Here is a 19686-nt window from a genome sequence, read left to right on the forward strand (position 1 = left end):
CGCTAGCCAAATACCTGCTATTAGAGACAGCAAATCGACATAAAAACATGATTATAATTAAAAATAGAGCAAGATGAACCCAGAAATGGTGGCGACATAAAGTGTAGACATGCTAATAAATCGATTAACTCTAAAAAGAATTAATGAGGTACTGTTATCATTTTATAGGAACTTATTTTTATTCCGTATTAAATACAAAATCCATTTCTATTGCTCCTTTTAAAAACATCGCTTATGACAAATTTTATTATCTCTATGGCTAAAAGAATATCTGTTAAAATAAAAACGGATTGTTTTGCTAAAGTTTATGAGCTGTTGTTAATCTTGAACGAAGCTCAGATCGCATAAATTTACGAGTGTTTGAGAAAAAATAAAATAAAATAAAATAAAATAAATAAAAATAAAAACTTAAACTGGATGTTGGGAATATTTAGTTTTTGAATTTAATAGCTAAAAATACTTTGCTTATTTGCGTACCACCGGTTGAGAATCGCTAGAGCATTCTAATAAACTTTAATCAAATATGTATCTTAAAAATCTTTTAAAACATTTATATCACAGTATAAATTAATTAACTTCATTTCTAGATTTACATAATAATTAGAAATTTAAATCTCAGCAAAAAATTACTTCGAGGGCCGCATATTTTCGGGGATCGCCAATTTGACTTTGACACTCCTTTTTTAGAAAACAAATACATGTGAAAAAGTAATTTGGTAAGTCCACATTGCTAGAATATCGCTTCGCAGCAGAATGGAACTACAGGTGAAGTCAGAGCTGATGCCACCATGGACCTTATAAGAGATAGACTAACCCAGTGAGCGGGGCGCACGGTCACCGACATCTCGGCAAGAAAGAGTAGGGACGATCTGGTTTACTTTAACACTGAAGCCTATGGCGTTTGTATCACATAACGCTTTTTAATTATTAAATGTGATACGTTGTATGAGATTATGAAAGCCACAGTTTTTTCCAAATAGTATTTAATATATCTGATTAAAACATTTTTTACTGCATTTCACGCTTTTTTTTCATGCGTAATTCTTGTACAAACATCTTTACTTTGGTAAAACGGTAAAAACTCTAAGCACAAAATTTATGAACTTAATTTTGCGTAAAAATAAAGTAAAATTAAATAAGATTGATAGTACGTGATGCTTTGAAATAAATAAGGTAAAATTAAACAAGATCTGATAATTATTTAAAAAAATTAATGAACATTTTCAGGCAGTGATTTTCGAAACTATAATAACATTACAAAACAATCATTTATTTGATTATATCATGATTAACTTATTAACATTAAAGTAGAATATTTATTTTAGTAATTTATAAAATTCGGAGCATAAAATTTTCTGAATGTAATGAAGGGGGGGGGAAGGTAAAATAAAATCTAGAAGCATTCAGATTTTAAATTATGCCCAAAAGGAACCGTTTTTTAACGTTTTGTGATTTTATTTTATATTACCTATATTTAGTGAATATCATGTTCTTCGCCCTTAAACCCCACACATTTGAAAACAGCATATCTTTACAATTTCCACACTGGAGATAAAAATGTTATTTTTCGTAGAGTGCTCGCTCTGAATTCGTTAAGTTTGTTAATCAAAAATTCGTTAAAGTTTTACAAAATATGAAATAGATTAAAACAAATTCGAAATTCGGCCGTTCACATGCCCATGTTCGGGTGGAGGATTACATTACTCAAAATTTAATGGCTCTAGATACTGTCGTTTTTGTCACAGTGCGAGAAATATACATGCATTCATGCAGATTCTTCATTATTTAATTTCTTTAAATATAATACAGGGCAATAATATTTGGTAACAACAATTTGCAAGGAGACACGGACATTTATAGTAAAACAGCGCAAAATGCCACTTCGAAACCAACAGCCTTTCTAAGCTACCGCCCCTTTGGACTAATAAATTAAACTAACAATAAATAAAAAAAAAATATTATGCAGAACTAAAAATAAATTTAAAAAATAATCATTATAAAATACAAGCAAAATTAATTATTACGGTTAAATACAATTTTAATATTAGAATTAAATATATAAAAATTATGATGTCAAAAGTGTTTATCACTGTGATGTATTATGAAATATAATTGTAATAAAAATTCCTTTATAGAAATTGTGCTATAATACTCATCTATAATTTTAAAAAAGCAGCACAATTTAGAATTTTAAACAAAACTTTCAAAAATTCGTTTTTAAATATTTAGTATTTTTTACTTATTTACACTAATAAAAAGCATAAAAATTGCAAAAGAAAATTGCTTGTTTGAAATTGTCTATTAGTTCAGATTTAAAATATTATTTTCTAAAAGAAGTTTCTAAAGAAGAAGTCTTAAAGAACGCGATTGGTTAGAAGAACATTTTGGACAATTCCAGCGAATGATCTGGCCACCTAGATCGCCCGACATGAATCCCATCGAACATTTAGGGGACATCATCGAGAGGTCAGTTCGTACCCAAAACCCTGCACCGTCAACACTTTCACAATTATGGACGTCTATACAGGCAGCATGGCTCAATATTCCTGCAGGGGACTTCCAACGACTTGTAGAGTCCATGCCACGTCGAGTTGCTGCACTTCGCCGGGCAAAAGGAGGACCGACAAAATATTAGGAAATATCCCATGACTTTTGTCACTTCAGTGTATACTTGTAACACATACTCAATAATACAAATGTAGTACGTGCCAATAGCTTTAAGTAATATTTTTCATAACATGTCAGGTATCTTTTCCCCTGCCAGCCAGAAGATCGGAAAAATGCTCTCTCTCTCTTACTCTTCACAGCATCCAAACAGCTTCAAGTTTAACTCTTCGCATAACATCCCACATCCGATTCTGGGGTCAAGTGTTTGCCTTTGATACGAAAACATTTTACGCAAATGTCAGATGTTTCAACCGTAGAGTTACAGCGGCATCGTGTTTCTCTTCCTAGCATGTTAAATAGAATAATTTCTAAAACTTTTGCAGTTATTCTAAAGTTTAGCAGTAATACCTTCAAATATTTGCATTAAAATTTCTTTGCTTTTAGGCAGAAGAATGTGGAATTATTAAAAGAGGAAGTCTATCGAATGGAACACTTGTTGACCCAGGAAGGTAACGTAGTCGTTTAAAAAATAATTTAATTTAAGAACGACTTTGGATTGCATTTTATCTCAACGCTTCTTACCTATACAAAATGCTTTATTCTACTGAATGTGCGAAGTTATTATTCCTGTCTATGGCATCAGAGAAGAATTTAATCATTATCTCCCTATAACATTAATAACAATTCTCATAATATGAATTTCTTTTGAATATTTCCGATTAAAGAAAAATAAAAACAAATTTTACATAAGTTATTGGTTCAAATCTGAAAATGATATGAAATAAAATCTGATGTGGACAGCACATGACTTCCTTGTAATGGCCTATTAAATTATACACATATTTTCCTGAATTCCATTTAAACTTATTTCCTCGACTTTCATTAGAGATATATTTCTCATTCAATCAATTCAGTTCTTACTTTGTGGCAAGTCAAAAAACGCATAAAAGCTCAAAACATCTTCATTCAAAATTGTAAAATACAGATAAACATAAAACACCAGATACAGCTAAAAACAGTTGAAAAATTTTTTATTGCAATTAAAATTAGGGTTTCTACGCAAAAATCATGAAACAAATCAGCGGCCAGGAACACACATTTTCCGGTGCTTAAAACTGAAAGTTTACTTTTGTTCCCACTTGTCAAAAAGATACAGAAGTTTGTGCAAGAATTGACTCAGTTTTCTGCTAAGACTTTCAAAGTTAAAAAATGGAGGCTTCGTTAGGCATAGCATCACTTAAACGATTTTTAAACTCTTGACAATTCTACAACTGTTTTATGCAGATTAACTAAAGGCAAAAAATAACATTAACCGGAACATAAGAACAACATAATTAAGTTGTAGAGTCATTAGGTTAATTGGAAACAGAAAAGATGAAAAATATGCAACCGCCTTCGCCGGGAATCGAACCACAGACCTATGGAATACCGGCCCAGCGTGCTACTGTTAGACCACGAAGGCACGCTAGAGAAGTGGGAGAAATACCTTATATACTCCCCTTCTTAAATGGCGAATAGGGTTTTATGGGACCTAGTCGCCAAATCCTGGGTGCGGAAAATCATCATCCACAACATTTTTAGTTCGGGCGCCACTTGTAGAGTCATTAGTTTAATTGGAAGTCGAAAAGATGAAAAATATGCAACCGCCTTCGCCGGGAATCGAACCACGGACCTCTGGAATACCGGCCCAGCGTGCTACCGTTACACCACGAAGGCACGCTAGGGAAGTGGGAGAATTACCTTATAAAGTCACTTTTAAAAGCAAAAAATTCATAATTTACCAACATATAAGAATAAAAAACTGATCTCCCTGAGCCATGTAATAGAGCAGACATACATACACAAGTATGTATATATTGCACTAAAATTGATTACAATATGGTTGCAAAGACCTATTGCAACCAAAAGGGAGTTGCACAACAACAATTTATGGCTATCCTTTATACAAAATTTCAACATTCTTAGGCTACTCGTTTTTAATTTATGCGAAATACATACATAGATACATACGTACTGACGTCACGAAAAAAATCTCTTTTGAATCTATTTTACAATCCGTTTTGTAAAAAAAGAGTCCTTTATTTTGTTCGTACGTACAGATGTCACACAAAACTATTGTTCAAATTGACTCGCTAGCGGTAAAAATGCATATTTTGGATGAAATATGATACCTGAAATTTTCGTGATTTTAATACTTCCCTTATTTCGTATAAGGAAACAAAAACTGAGAAAACAGCGATTTATTTAATGTAATTTATGGAGACAAGAAAGCTACTAATATGAAGCTCTTGCTGTTTGGACTACTTTTTTATGTTTTTAAAGTCAAAAATACGTTTGGTTACAGATTCTTCTTCTTACATTCCTTAAGTGAATCTGTTAACAAATTTTGTAAAAACATTTTAAGGGACAAAAAGAATAATAAATGGTAAATATAAGGCACTAATAAGAATATTGGTTAATTAATCGACAGTAGAAGTTTACTTTTTGTCGTTTCTAAAGTGCTCACTTTATGGTGTAGCACTTTTAATGGTCAGCAGTATAGTATGCAGTAAAATAAAATATATAATTAGGTAAACGAAAATTCATACAGAATTATTGAACTGTTATAAGAAGAATTCTGAAGCCTGAAAATTAGAATTTCCTTGACTTATTGCATGGAACAGAAAAGATGCTTTAATAATAAATATCTGTAAATAAATGTTACTGTGGAAAAGTAGTATTGATGAGATTAACTGAGAGTGCTAAAGCAACAAGAATCAGCGTAATATTCATAAATTTTCAGGACTAGTAAATGTAGAACTTTAAGTTCAGAAAGGCAAAATGCAGAAGAAATTCTTCAGAAATTCAGAATTTCATAATTTCAGAAATTCAGAACTTTAAGTTCAGAAAGGCAAAATGCAGAAGGCAAAATTAGCTGCACTCCTGCTGCTAAAAAAGCAGATTCTACATTTAGACCTTCGAAATTTTCTTGAAAGATTTATGAGTATTACGCCGATTGCTTGTTGCTTTAGCACTTCCAGTAATCGTTATCCGACGTATTATTTAACTCAGCATTGGTGAGAGTTTAACTTAATACATGTATCATTTAATACATCATCTATTAAATACAGTTTATTTTTCAGTCGCCGAAATTCGTCAAGTAATCAGCTCATGGCTAAAGCTAACGCTATTATTGGTAAGTAAATCCTTAACAAAAACTTCGCGAAATTCAGTGATGTGTATATGATAATTCAATACTAAAATGCTATTCTTGTTATTCAAAAGTACACTCTGTACAAAAGTGAATAAATAAATAAATATTTTTTTAATCTGAAAGGTTTCAAATTTAAAATTAAGTCCAAAGTTTTTTTTTTTTTTTTTTTTTTTTTTTTTTTTTTTTTTTTAACGTTTTGTGTGTTACTTTTATTTATTAAATAACATGTTATATGTACTCAAACCATAAAATTCAGTTCAACAGCAATATCGCAAAATAATTTTAAAATAAGCATATTTTTAGAATTTTCGATACAGAGTCTCGCGCGCTGGAGATAATTTTTTTTTTTTTTCAAACAGTGTTGCCATTGCTCGCTTTGAAATCGTTTAGTTTTTTTCATCAAAAAATCGTTGAAGTATTACTAAATATGAAATTGATAATATAATAAAACAAATTTCATATTCAAATTAGGGCTTCCACATGCCCATAATTTATGGAAGATTACGTTATTCAAATTTTTATGGTTTTAGGTACCGTTGTTTTATCACAATGCGAGAAACATACATACATTCATGCAGATTCTTCATTATTTAATTTCTTTAAATATAATACAGGGCGATAATAATTGGTGTCAACAATTCGAAAAGTGATTCGCCGTTTATAGTTTTCAAAGAAAAATGACAAGACGCAGTTAGAAGTACTGCAGGGCAAATTGTCCCTTTGGACTAACAAAACTGAAAAATAAATAAATAAATAAATATATATATATATATATATATATATATATATATATATATATATATATACAGGGTGCTTATAAGACTCTATTCAGATCCCTCTAGAGCCTGTTCTACTTATTGAATTTTGATGAAATTTGGTACACATGTTATATGGACTATGGGGAAATGATTTCTTCAATAAAAAAATAGTTCAAATTTTGAAACACCAGTGGGAATTGTGGCGCCGAAAGAAGGACAAAAAATTTGTCAGAATCATTAAAATTTATTCAGTTACAGAATGTTCTCAATATGTGCTCTATTGATATCAATTACGTATTGAAAGCGCATTATAGCGTGTTCAATGGTAGCGCGAAGTAACTCTCGAGGGATTTCAGCAAGATGGCTTGCTGGCCATCTTGCTGAAACGCCGTTCAGATAAGTCCTAATTCCTCCTCCATAAACACGGTCTTTTAGGAATCCCCACGGCCAGGAATCACAGGGATTTAAGTGGGGTGAACGAGGAGGCCAGGATTCCGGAAACGATGTGGATATTACATAATTTTCGCCAAAGTTAGCACGAAGCAGTTCTTCAACATGGTCCTTTTCGCAATTCCTTTAAACGACGATATTCACGCAATGCGGCTAAACTATTGCTGCCGTTCTGATAAAACAATTCTATCAAAAAAGCTCGATATTTCTTCTATAAGGGCACGATTAATGATGACAAAGGCACGCAGAATAATTTTCTGGTTCTGACTAGAAGTCTCTTTATAGGTTTGACTAATTTGCATAAGGAAGTTTTGAAAATTTCCATCTGGTGGTCAAAATTTGAACGATTGCAGAAATCTTTTCCCCGTAGTCCATAAAACTTATATACCAAGTTTCATCAAAAGCCGATGGGCAGAACGGGTGCTACAGGGGGTTTAGAAATTTAGAGCCAATTTTTCACAAAGACAAAAAATTTAAATTCATAAGCAATAAATTAAAAAAAATCCTTTAAATGCGAAAAAGAAGAATTTAACAACTGTTGTTTAACAAATGTGGAAAAGATTCGTTCTAAATTTCTTTCTTGATATATTTAGGATCAATTTTTAGCGGCATAATGAGCGAAACTTCTTGGAAGGATTATAAATTTTCCTTTTAAAAATTTATATGTATATGGAGGACAGTTCCATAGGCCGATTGACGAAATTTAACTTGTGTTTTTCATATCTCGAAAGCGCGACTTAGTGTGAATATTAGATCTATACACTGAAGTGCCACTAAATTAGGGATAGCTAGTCAATAACGAATTGGGCCTCCTCTGGCCTTTATAATGGCTGCCAAACGACGAAGCATAGATCCAGTAAGTTTCTGGAAACATTCTACGGGAATGACTTGCTAAACATCGGATACAGCTGTCTATAATTTAGGAAGAGTCGCTAGTGTTGTGTGATGAGATTTCAAACCTTTTTACAAAACGTCCGAAAGATGCTCAGTAGAATTTAAGTCGGGGCTTTTAAGTAGCCAGTTTATGACAGAGAAGAACGCTCATCCAATCAGACAGAAGCCAACCGGGACCTGTGAGGGGTGCAGTTATCTTGCCGGGATACTCCATTTCCGTGTGAATGACAGAACAACATAAATAGATGGAGATGATCGCCTAGCAACTTTCCGTACCGAATCATATTGAGGGAAGTTGGTACAAGTACCAAAGATCCCAAACACGCCAAGAGCCCCCATGGCCTTGTACAGTTCCAATACGCCATACAGGGTTCATCGCTTCACGAGTCTGATGCCATATTCTCAGCCTCCCATCGGTATTAATTAGTCGGAATAGAGACTCGTTACTCCTTGCTACTGATTTCAAATCACTAGAGTCTATTCTCTATATTCTCTTGCCCAGGCAAGAAGTGCAGCTCGTTGGCATGCAGCTCGATGGCATTCAGCAAAGGTACTCTCGAGGATCTACAACTTCCGGAGCCCATATGGTGAAGCGAGCGTTGCACGATCCTCTTACTTGACTGTACGACTGTCGCCCTAATTCAGCTTGGTGGTAATATGAGCTAATGTTTGTCTTCGTAGACTTCGTCTCACACCACACTTGTTCTAGGTTAATTGTCCTTTTGCAATTTGCCCAATGGCAAGTTCTTTTTCCCACCATCCGTGTATTCTCGATGTACTCTTGACACTGTCGACCTTGAAACTCCTAGCCCGCTGAGGATTTTGGAAATTGAATGGCGCATGCGTCGAGTGCCTACACTCTGTCCGAGATTGAATCTGTCTAAATCAGAAGTTTTACCCAGGGAATTGAAACGACTAATTAACAAGAACCATAGTACTAGCTGCATGTGCATTTACCACAACTTCCTCATGTGAGTACAGATGCCGTGCAGCGCTATAAATTGTGCATAGCCATGTCTATCCCTAATTCAGTAGCACTTCAGTGTATATAGCATTGTTCTAACGTAGGTATTTCGACACAAAATCGTTGTTTTTTTTTTTTGTTTTTTTTTTTTTTCTGAAATGGCATAATTCTACGACTCAATTATGCCAAAGTGCCATATTTTGTCAAACTCGCACGAATAAGTTTTAAAAGTTTGCTCTCAAAATTTTAGCTCCTCATTATTAATTGAATTTGGTATATATTTATTAATATCTTTTTTATTCAATTTATCTGATTCTTTCTTTCATAATTCGAAATTTAGGTTCAATCCGAATAAAATTTTCAGATATTTATGATCTATTTTTTAAATTTGTATTTTCTGATAATTTGTATAAATTTTTTGAAAAAAAAATGTGTATTATAACCTATAAAAGTTTTACCATCATTTTAAAGTACATGTATATCTAAGCATACCTGCAGAAAATTAGAGTTTTTATTTAAAATTTTCCAAGATATACATGAATTTCCATACTGGAGCAATTTGAAATTTGGCACCTTTTTTTTAAGCAATTATAACTCCAAATGTGGCTTAGGGATTTGTTATGCACTTCCCCCCTTCGTGCACAATGAAAGGGAAAGGACACTAGGTTACCGCAAACTAAGAATTAATTAAAAAGTGAATTATTTTTGGCCCAAATTGAAAAAAGTTCGCCAGAATAAATTTTTGAATTTCTCAGTAAATTTCTCACCAAATTTTACAAAATTTAATAGTTAGACATAATTTGAGTCGTAGAATCGAAATACGTGGAAAAATCAGCACAGCATTTTAGAAAATAAGATAATGATGAAAACAGCAACGAATAATACAGTCAAAAGTCGTTAATCCGGACTCGTCGGGACTTCGGCAATTCCGGATTATAGATCATCAGTTTAAATCTCGTAAGATGGCATGCAGAAATTCTAAAATTAAAAATATGAAACCGTAATTTATGAAATAAAGAACAATTATGATCTAAAGGGTATCAAAATTTACAAACAAAAAGCTTAATATTTATTTTTTTACTTTATTAAACATTTCTTTCAATTAAGACACAATAACACGCCGAATAAATACTAATTCAGAAGTCAAACAACAAAAATCAGCGTTATACCTACAAAATTTTCACAGGACTAGTTTCGATGGTTTTACCGAACCATCATCTTCAGCTGCAAAACCGCAAATGAACAAGATAGGAAATAATGATTAGATAAGATAAGAAAGCCTGGACAAGAATAAGCAAGTGGCGCCATCTGTTGGCGAAACCAGAACTAAAACATAATTTCTCTAAAAGCCGAAGGCAAATTTGGATTGGAATTAGGATCGTTAACTAGAACAGAAAGATTTTTATGAATGTGAAATGCCTCTAGAAAATCCAGTTCTCCAATGGAAGATGTTTTTTGAATAATTTTGGCAGCAGAAAAATTGAAAGTGTGATTTTCGGACCAACAATGTTGAGCAACAGAAGACTTCTGTGTTTCCTTTTTTCTAACATATGCCTCATGTTCTTTGACGCGAAATTTTAAGGCTCTCCTAGTTTGGCCAATGTAAATTAAACCACACTGGCAAGGAATCCTATAAATACCCCAGGAATTCATATCCGGAATGGGGTCCTTGAGTATAGAAGTTGGAATTTTATTGATGGGAGAATAAACAACCCGAAAGTTAAACTTCTGAAAAATATGTGCAACTTTATAGCTAATTGATGGAAAGAAGGGAATGACAACAGAATTTTTATAATCTCCTAAAATAAGAGTGTGGCTTTTAGTGTGTTGAGATGAGAATTTTTTAACTGCTTGATTAATGATTATTGTTGGGTGAAAAGCCCCTGTCAATAGCTATTGCTTTTAAATAATTTAGTTCTTCATCAAGGGCTAGTTTGGAGGAGCAAACTTGAAGAGCACGGAAAACATAGGAATAAAATGAAGCTAACTTTTGTTTAGTCGGATGACATGATTTAAAGTGTGGTGGAAGGCAAACCGATGAAGGTTTACGGTAAACTGTAGTACTGAAGTTGGATGTGTTACGTGTGACCAGAATGTCGAGAAACGGAAGAGAATTGCAAGTCTCAAGTTCAAAAGTGAACTGAATAGCAGGATCAATAGAATTCATTGTTGAAAGAACTTTATTTAAATCATCTTTATTACCTTCAAACAGGGTAAAAGTATCGTCTACGTAGCGGAACCATGCCGGGAAGTTTAAAGTTTCAAACAATTTTGATTCATAATAATGCATGTAGATATCAGCCAGGATGGGACTGAGGGGGCTTCCCATGGCTAATCCCTCAGTTTGCTTGTAATATTTATTTTGGAAAACAAAATGTGTTTGTTTCAAACAGAGTTGAGTGAGAGAAATTAGCTCATCAATTTCGATGCAAGAGAAATGAAATTCGCGAAGTCTGGTTTCTAGACATCTTAATGCACCCTCCACTGGGACATTGGTGAATAATGATTTTACATCAAAAGAAACCATGAGTAAATTACTTGGAGAAATGTTTTTAACCTTTTTTACAAACTCTATTGAATTTTTTATGGTGTAAATGTTATTGTCTAAGAGAGTGGGAAATCTAGAAACTAAATATTTAGCTAAAGGATACGAGGCAGTACCTAAATTTGATACAATAGGGCGGAAAGGAATACCACTTTTATGAATTTTGGGAAGAGCATATAATTTGGCACAATTCGCAACAGATGGGATAAGCGAATGTTTTAAGTTGCTTGAAATGATTTGCGAAGATTTGATCGCAGTTTTTATTTTGGATAAGTCCGAAGGTGAAGGATCTTTAGGGATCGGATTATATGGTCCTTCGTTTTAGAGTTTAGTGACACCATCGATGTAAGTGTTCTTATCCATGACGACCGGCATGGTTCCGCTACGTAGACGATACTTTTACCCTGTTTGAAGGTAATAAAGATGATTTAAATAAAGTTCTTTCAACAATGAATTCTATTGATCCTGCTATTCAGTTCACTTTTGAACTTGAGACTTGCAATTCTCTTCCGTTTCTCGACATTCTGGTCACACGTAACACATCCAATTTCAGTACTACAGTTTACCGTAAACCTTCATCGGTTTGCCTTCCACCACACTTTAAATCATGTCATCCGACTAAACAAAAGTTAGCTTCATTTTATTCCTATGTTTTCCGTGCTCTTCAAGTTTGCTCCTCCAAACTAGCCCTTGATGAAGAACTAAATTATTTAAAAGCAATAGCTATTGACAGGGGCTTTTCACCCAACAATAATCATTAATCAAGCAGTTAAAAAATTCTCATCTCAACACACTAAAAGCCACACTCTTATTTTAGGAGATTATAAAAATTCTGTTGTCATTCCCTTCTTTCCATCAATTAGCTATAAAGTTGCACATATTTTTCAGAAGTTTAACTTTCGGGTTGTTTATTCTCCCATCAATAAAATTCCAACTTCTATACTCAAGGACCCCATTCCGGATATGAATTCCTGGGGTATTTATAGGATTCCTTGCCAGTGTGGTTTAATTTACATTGGCCAAACTAGGAGAGCCTTAAAATTTCGCGTCAAAGAACATGAGGCATATGTTAGAAAAAAGGAAACACAGAAGTCTTCTGTTGCTCAACATTGTTGGTCCGAAAATCACACTTTCAATTTTTCTGCTGCCAAAATTATTCAAAAAACATCTTCCATTGGAGAACTGGATTTTCTAGAGGCATTTCACATTCATAAAAATCTTTCTGTTCTAGTTAACGATCCTAATTCCAATCCAAATTTGCCTTCGGCTTTTAGAGAAATTATGTTTTAGTTCTGGTTTCGCCAACAGATGGCGCCACTTGCTTATTCTTGTCCAGGCTTTCTTATCTTATCTAATCATTATTTCCTATCTTGTTCATTTGCGGTTTTGCAGCTGAAGATGATGGTTCGGTAAAACCATCGAAACTAGTCCTGTGAAAATTTTGTAGGTATAACGCTGATTTTTGTTGTTTGACTTCTGAATTAGTATTTCTTTCAATGTAAGTTGTTTAAGTTGCTTCGTTTTATGTGATAATACTTTCTCTTTAATTCTATAAACAGACATAATTTCTTGTTCAGTTACAAAGTTCCGCTGTTCAAGTCCCGTAATTGCTGTGCCGAGAATACCGACTAACTTGTCAATCGAAAATTTTTCGTTTTCACTAACCTCTCTGTCACCTTCTTCATGTCTTTATCCATTTTTTGCAGCAATTCCACTTTTTGTTTGATGGACATCGAAACGTACTTTCGTTTTGTAGAAGATTCTTTGGGAGCTCCAGCATCGGAAATTCTATTTGACATAATCGAAAGTTCAAGTTTACTTTTATGAAATTGCTTTTACAATCTGAAAAAAGTAATAAGCCGGATCCAGTTCGAAGATTAAGGAACAACGCAATCATCAACATTAACTGAAATAGATAATTAGATAATTTTAGCTCATGCCGTCCGTTATACATTAAACGCGCACGCGAAAACGTATTCTGCACTTGCGCACACGCATATGCGCAGTCGTAAAGGTCTTACGCGCACGCGTAAACGCCTATGCGCATGTGTCAACGCGGCGCATGCGCAGAAAGTTTTTAGCTTTGAGGTCCGGACTATAGATCATTCCGGATTATGGGTGTCCGAATTAACGACTTTTGACTGTATACAACTGATGACAAAATGTCAATTGATACAAGACGAAACGTTCTCTCTTTCTCGAGCATAATATTTGCTCAAGTTTAAAAAAAAAAAAAAAAAAAAAAAAAAAAAAAAAAAAAAAAAAAAAAAAAAAAAAGCTAAATTGCAATAGAATTTCTCGAGAAACAAAAAAAGATTCCAAAATATTCGATCTTTCTTGAGAAGCCTTTAATTCCGAAATTAAAAATTTATCACTGACTAAAAATTTAAAAAAGGTATTTAAAATAGAATATTTTCCATTATAACCTTAGAAAAGCTTATTATTACTCATTTTATAGCTACTTTGGCTTGAATATGTATAATTGTCTTTCTTTTTTTTTTTAGAAAAACTAACAGCAACTGGAAATCGCGAATTGAGGAGAACGTTATTTTCATTGAAACAGGTGTTTCAGGTAAAACCACTTAGATTAGATATTTTTTTATGCTGTATATTTATTGAATTCAAATATTGCAATGTTTTTTAAATCAAAGGCATTTTGATGCCTTTTCAAAACTCAAAATTTTATTCAGGGGAAATGTACTTAAATATCAAAGAACATTCGCTCAAAAAAAAAAAAATTCTCAGTTCACATTTTAGAATTTTGCTCAAAGGCCAAAAGCAAAAATTGCATTTCTTAAATTTTTTTTCAACCGAGATGCCGAACTCATGTATAGTCTTAATAGGTTTTCATGAAATAAATGTTTTAAAATGAGTATTTCTTTTCACTTTCTGAAACATAATTTAAATTAAGGAAAACTTTGTGACTTTATCAATAGGTTTTAGTTTAAGACGCTTAATAAAATAGAGTATTTATTGGTACTATCCGGACTAATACAAGTACTAATGGGATCTAAAAACAAATCAACAAAATATTTTATTCTGTTGCGAGAGTTCTGAAAATAGACAGTTTATCTTCAGACATCATAACAATTCAAATAAGCAAAGATTTACATTTCATAAGTAAATACCTTAACCAAATTTCCAATACAAAAATTATTCACCTGGTAGAATTACCTAGAAGGCAAACTATATACGAGTATAAAAAAAGCAAGAAACTACCAAACCTATAACAGAAATAAATGCGAATTACATCTTTAGAGGACTCGTATATTATAAGCATAAAAAGAAATAAAATAATTTCTAAAGAATATTAAAAGAAGACTGAAATGTAAGACTAAAAATCTCTGTATAATTTAATGCATACTATTAAGACTAAATCATTAATTTTTATAATCATAATTTTTTCCCCAATATATAACTGTAGTCAGAGAGAGCAACTATAAATGTATTGTTTTCCATTTATAATAGTTCTTATCTACATTATATTTTAAACATTTAAAATTTTAAAGTGTATTTACATAGAATTGTACAGCATATTACTATAAAAACTGATGCGTATTTATATAGAGTTCTACATTAATACTAAACTTCCACTGTTTGGAATTTTTCTTGAAAAGTTCTTTTTTCCATACTTTATTTGTAGCATATATTACAGCAACTTTTATTCTTTATAAGGTTTAATGTGTACATAAGTACATTAGAAAATGTATTTTAGAATGCTCTTTTAAGGACGGAAACCCTAGAAAGTGTCTGCAATATTTTCTTTGACTGAGTTTTATACTGTAAAGTGCATTTTCTCAGCTGTCTGTAAAGTAACTGCAAAACAGTTATAATTTTTATCAGTATGTGTTTTATCAATAATTAAAATTCGGTTTCAAAAAAATTTCAGGGAATTTTTATTCATCCTAAATTAGGTAATTATAATTTATATTCTGAGGCTTATAATTTAGAAAATATTTACACATTAAAACTGTCTTTAGGATGAAAAAGACATAGTAGGCGCCTTCATTGAAAACGGGGGTCTTTCTTCTCTTATCAAGGTGGGGACCGATGCGGACCAAAATTTTCAAAACTATATTTTACGCGGTAAGTAGTATTTAATTTCTAATTTTACTAGATAAATCTATTGCATTATAGGAATTATAAATGTCATTGAAAACTGTATCTAGAAAGATTTATTGAAGACTTTTTAAACGAAATATAGTCAGAGCATCTGATTTTTATCTTACTATTATTTCATTGTATTATTCGTATTCTTTTCAAATACAGTATAGTTATATACATAATTTTTAAGAAAGGTATTTAATGTAATTCGTACTTTTAGCTGCAAGCATATATTTGTACCGAATTTCTTATTTTACAAAACATAATGCTCACAAACAAATGCTTCGACTGATTTTTTTTATTGGTTTTAATTTTAATTCAGCTTAAAAGCGTTAAAATGTTTTGCTTTTCTATAAATATCACGTAACTATGTCTTTATAAGAACTCCTCCTGGGAGCCAGTCTTAGGCGCCTGCGCTGAATCAGTGTCAGCAGGGCAAAAGGCCAGATCTTTAGAAGAACATTTTCCATCTATTTATAACACCATATGAATAATAAATAATGCAAAGTCTGTAAACGTGTCTCTGCTGAAGGTGAAGTTCATAATTTCAGAATAGTAGTTATTTCAAAAATAATCAGATAATTTTCCAGTTAGGTACATTTTAGTGCACGCCATAAACACCAGATGAAATGAATAAAGTATTTTCTGTTGTACAAGTATCTTGTAGTGAATACTGGAATGTGCCGACGTGTCACGTAGCTTACAGGAAAACGCTCAGTTAATTATTTTTGGTTTAGCAGTATCATTATCACTTTTCATTATTGTTGACAGTGCCCATGTAATTCAACTGCTTTCTCATATTGTAAATCTGCAGACGAGTTTAAAAATTTAAGCTGAAGTTATTATCGTGATGACTTTCGATGACCGAATCTGAAAAGATATTTTCAATATCCAGAAAGCTTTTTTTTTTTTAAGATTTGTTGCAGTCATTAATAATTTTTGGTATGTGTGCTAAGTATTTTAATCTTCTTTCCAAATCTGGCTACCAAAGTTTCATTTAAGTGAATTTAGACTATTAATTTAACATGAAAAAAAAGAATCTATATTTTATTGATTAAATCAACTGTATGTTCCACTTACCGGAAGAAATAAATTGCCAACTGCAGTAAGATTTTATATACATTCTCGATGTAACAAATAACATTAGAATAACAATAATAAAATTATGACAATTATAAAATTAATAGCAACAATAAAAAATTAATAACAACAATTATAAAATTAATAGCAACATATTTGTAAAAATAAATCGGATTTTTAAAAAATGGTTACTTGATCATGGGAAAAATGCAAAGATTATTTTCCTTTGCACTACAACTTGGATGGATGATTTTTTGATTAAATTTCATTTATAATTTTCAAGTATTTTATGACTCATTTAAGATTTTTAAGTGAAAATTTATTAAAATTATTTATATCTGAATATAAACATAAATTAGTTAAATTAGGCCCCTTCTTTATCTGCAGCTCTTGGTCAAGTGATGCTTTATGTGGATGGTATGACTGGTATCATGCAGCATCCAGAAACTGTTAAATGGCTTTACAGCCTTGCTGCGTCTAAGGTAAATGTTTTTTTACAAAGTTTTAACATATCTGCATTACTTAGATTTATTAAAGCGAAATCAAATGTTATACTGAAACATGAACGATATTTAATACCTATTAGCTGCGATTACAGTTTTTATAATCCCATGAAGTAATAGACTTTAAGTAGTATGGCCCACCAGTGGCCGAGCGGTAAAGTCGCTGAATTCGGTCCGAGGTTCGAATCCCACGAACGGGCTGGCTGCATGGGCGTTTTCGTGGTTTTCCCCATGTGTAACGTGTATACTACCCAGTTTCCCTTAGAAAGTCCTCCACGAAGGCATCCCTCCCCTTAGGCAGATAGCCCTAGTGTGCTTTGCCATAATTAAATACACCACTACCACACCACCTTTAAGTAGTATGTATTTCTACGAAATGCGTACGCGAAACCTGATAATACTAAAATAGCTAAATGAACTAATTCTCTGAAAATCAGCCTTTTGTGCTTTTAATTTTCTAAGTTATCCACCTATATAACCTTATTAGTGTGTTATTAAAGAAAAAAAAATTCAGTTTGTAGGATTCTCCACTGTGTAATTCTAAGTTACAGTTAAAATTGAAGAAACTTAAGCGAATAATCGCTTGAGTTCGTGAGACAATAAATACACTTGGAAAGGGTTAAAAGAATTTTTATTATGCAAATAAGATTTAACAGAACTCCGTCTTGGAGTTGTACAATAAAGCCGACACTAGGGCTTGAACTTAAGAGACTAAGAATCAAACTAAACTAATCTTAACTAAAGAGATATAGCCGAAGCTATCAAGATTCTACCAGAGTTGGCCCCTTTGATAATTGATTTCGAAGATATTAAGGGCCTAAAGTACGGCCGAGCGTAATAATAGCTTACGAGAGAGTAGCCTAAAAAGGCGGACGCGTGCAGCCAGGATATCTGGTATATCTCTCACTAAGACAGTAGAACTTCGTGGTTAAATACCGCTCTTCCTCTTTAGCATTCAGACGTGATTCTAAAACTACGATCTGGCCGGAAGTGGTAAGTTGTGATTAAAAAGCTATAGAAAAGGGAGTTTAACTCAGAAGTTAACTGTTAATAAAATTAACATAATCCTTACAAGTTTATTTTGTAGCTGCATCCCTAACATCTTTCGTTCAAAGAAAATATGATAGACAGTGAAATATAAATTCTTTTTTTCTATGATCCCGCTTTTCCTGCCCACCCTCACTGTATAATAACTTAAAACCTACATTAATTAGCTTGGTGTTTTTAAGAAAATGTTACAGCTGGAAAAGATATTTTCTTAATAAATATATATGGTATATATTATTGAAAAAAATATATATATCTTTTTTTTTTTTTTTTTTTTTTTTTTTTTTTTTTTTTTCCCCCCAATATTGGAGTTCGCTAAGTTCGCTTTAAAAATTCAAGAAATTTAGTTTACTTTCAGATCAAAGATCTTCCCAATACTAACGAAAAAGAAAATTCCAAAATATTTTTTAAGTGCAAATAATTAAAATAACGTAGTAAATATCTCACAAAACATACATGGCTTCTTTTTAATTTGTTTTGTTGGATGGCTCACATCGTTTTATCGGATGACTCATTTATAACCAAAACGATAACATGTAAAGAATGGGTGTTTTTTAGATTTATTACCCCAAAGGTGCTTTAGTTCAAAACGGCTATTAGTCTCGAAACAGCATTTTGCGTCGGTTCACTATAAATGTCCGTTTCACTTTTCAAATTGTTGCCACAAAATATTAGCGCCCTATAGTGCATTTAAAGAAATTAAATAATGAAGAATCTGCATGAATGCATGTACGTATGTTTCAAACATTATGAAAAAAAAATGTATTATGTAAAAACAACGGCAACTAGAGCCATCAAATTCTGAATAACGTAACCCTGGACCCACATATGAACACCTGGAAGCCCGAACTGGAAATATGAAATTTGTTTTATTGTCTATTTCATATTTTGTAAACCTTTTAACGAATTTTTGATTAATAAACTCAATGATTTCAAAGCAAGCAATGGCAAAACTGTACGGAAAAAAAAAAAAAAATCTCCAGAGCTCGAGACTGTCTATCGAAAATTCTAAGCGCATATGCTTTCGAAACGTGTATCTGCGTGTAAATAAACAAAACGCCCCTTTGGTCGTAATATAAAAATTGAAAGCTTTCAGATTTTTCTTTCTTTTATGATTATATGCAATAATAAGTTCTTAAATATATAGAAAGTCCACAGTTATACAGAACAGATTCACAACCAATTAACCTAGTAATTCTATTTTCATAAATACGAAATGTCTCAAATAAAATTCAGCTATAAAAGTAACCTTCTGAATAATCAAACTTATGAAAACTGGAAATGCAGTTTGGAAGTTTGCAGTTAATGCTCGGAAATAGAAATGTAAATACACTGCTCGGCATTGAAAATGCAACACAAGAAGGAGTGGTCAGAAATTTATGCAAATTTTAGAGAGACGCACGTCACTGAGTTATGCGAATGATATGAAATGCGCAGCTCTCCGACGCACGTGGAGTAAGATATAAGGGAAGGAACGTACAGAATGGGCAATATTCGTGTCGTTATTTCTGCCAGACGAATTATCGAAGAAAGTTTGTTTT

The 19686-nt window shown here is 32.4% G+C and overlaps 1 protein-coding gene across 1 annotated transcript in view; it reads left to right on the top strand.

Moving 5' to 3' along the window:
* LOC118187467 (FH1/FH2 domain-containing protein 3-like) overlaps positions 1-19686 on the top strand; it is a 237732-nt gene that overhangs the window by 145331 nt on the left and 72715 nt on the right. The window contains exons 13-17 of the mRNA XM_085816229.1: positions 3056-3116; positions 5730-5782; positions 13916-13983; positions 15392-15497; positions 16983-17077. Coding sequence (XP_085672355.1) covers positions 3056-3116; positions 5730-5782; positions 13916-13983; positions 15392-15497; positions 16983-17077 — 383 coding nt within the window. The remainder of the gene's footprint in view (positions 1-3055; positions 3117-5729; positions 5783-13915; positions 13984-15391; positions 15498-16982; positions 17078-19686) is intronic.

Source organism: Stegodyphus dumicola, chromosome 4 (genome assembly GCF_044657685.1).
Source record: "Stegodyphus dumicola isolate Sdum_Otavi_A_Nest chromosome 4, ASM4465768v1".
Lineage (NCBI taxonomy): Eukaryota > Metazoa > Arthropoda > Arachnida > Araneae > Eresidae > Stegodyphus > Stegodyphus dumicola.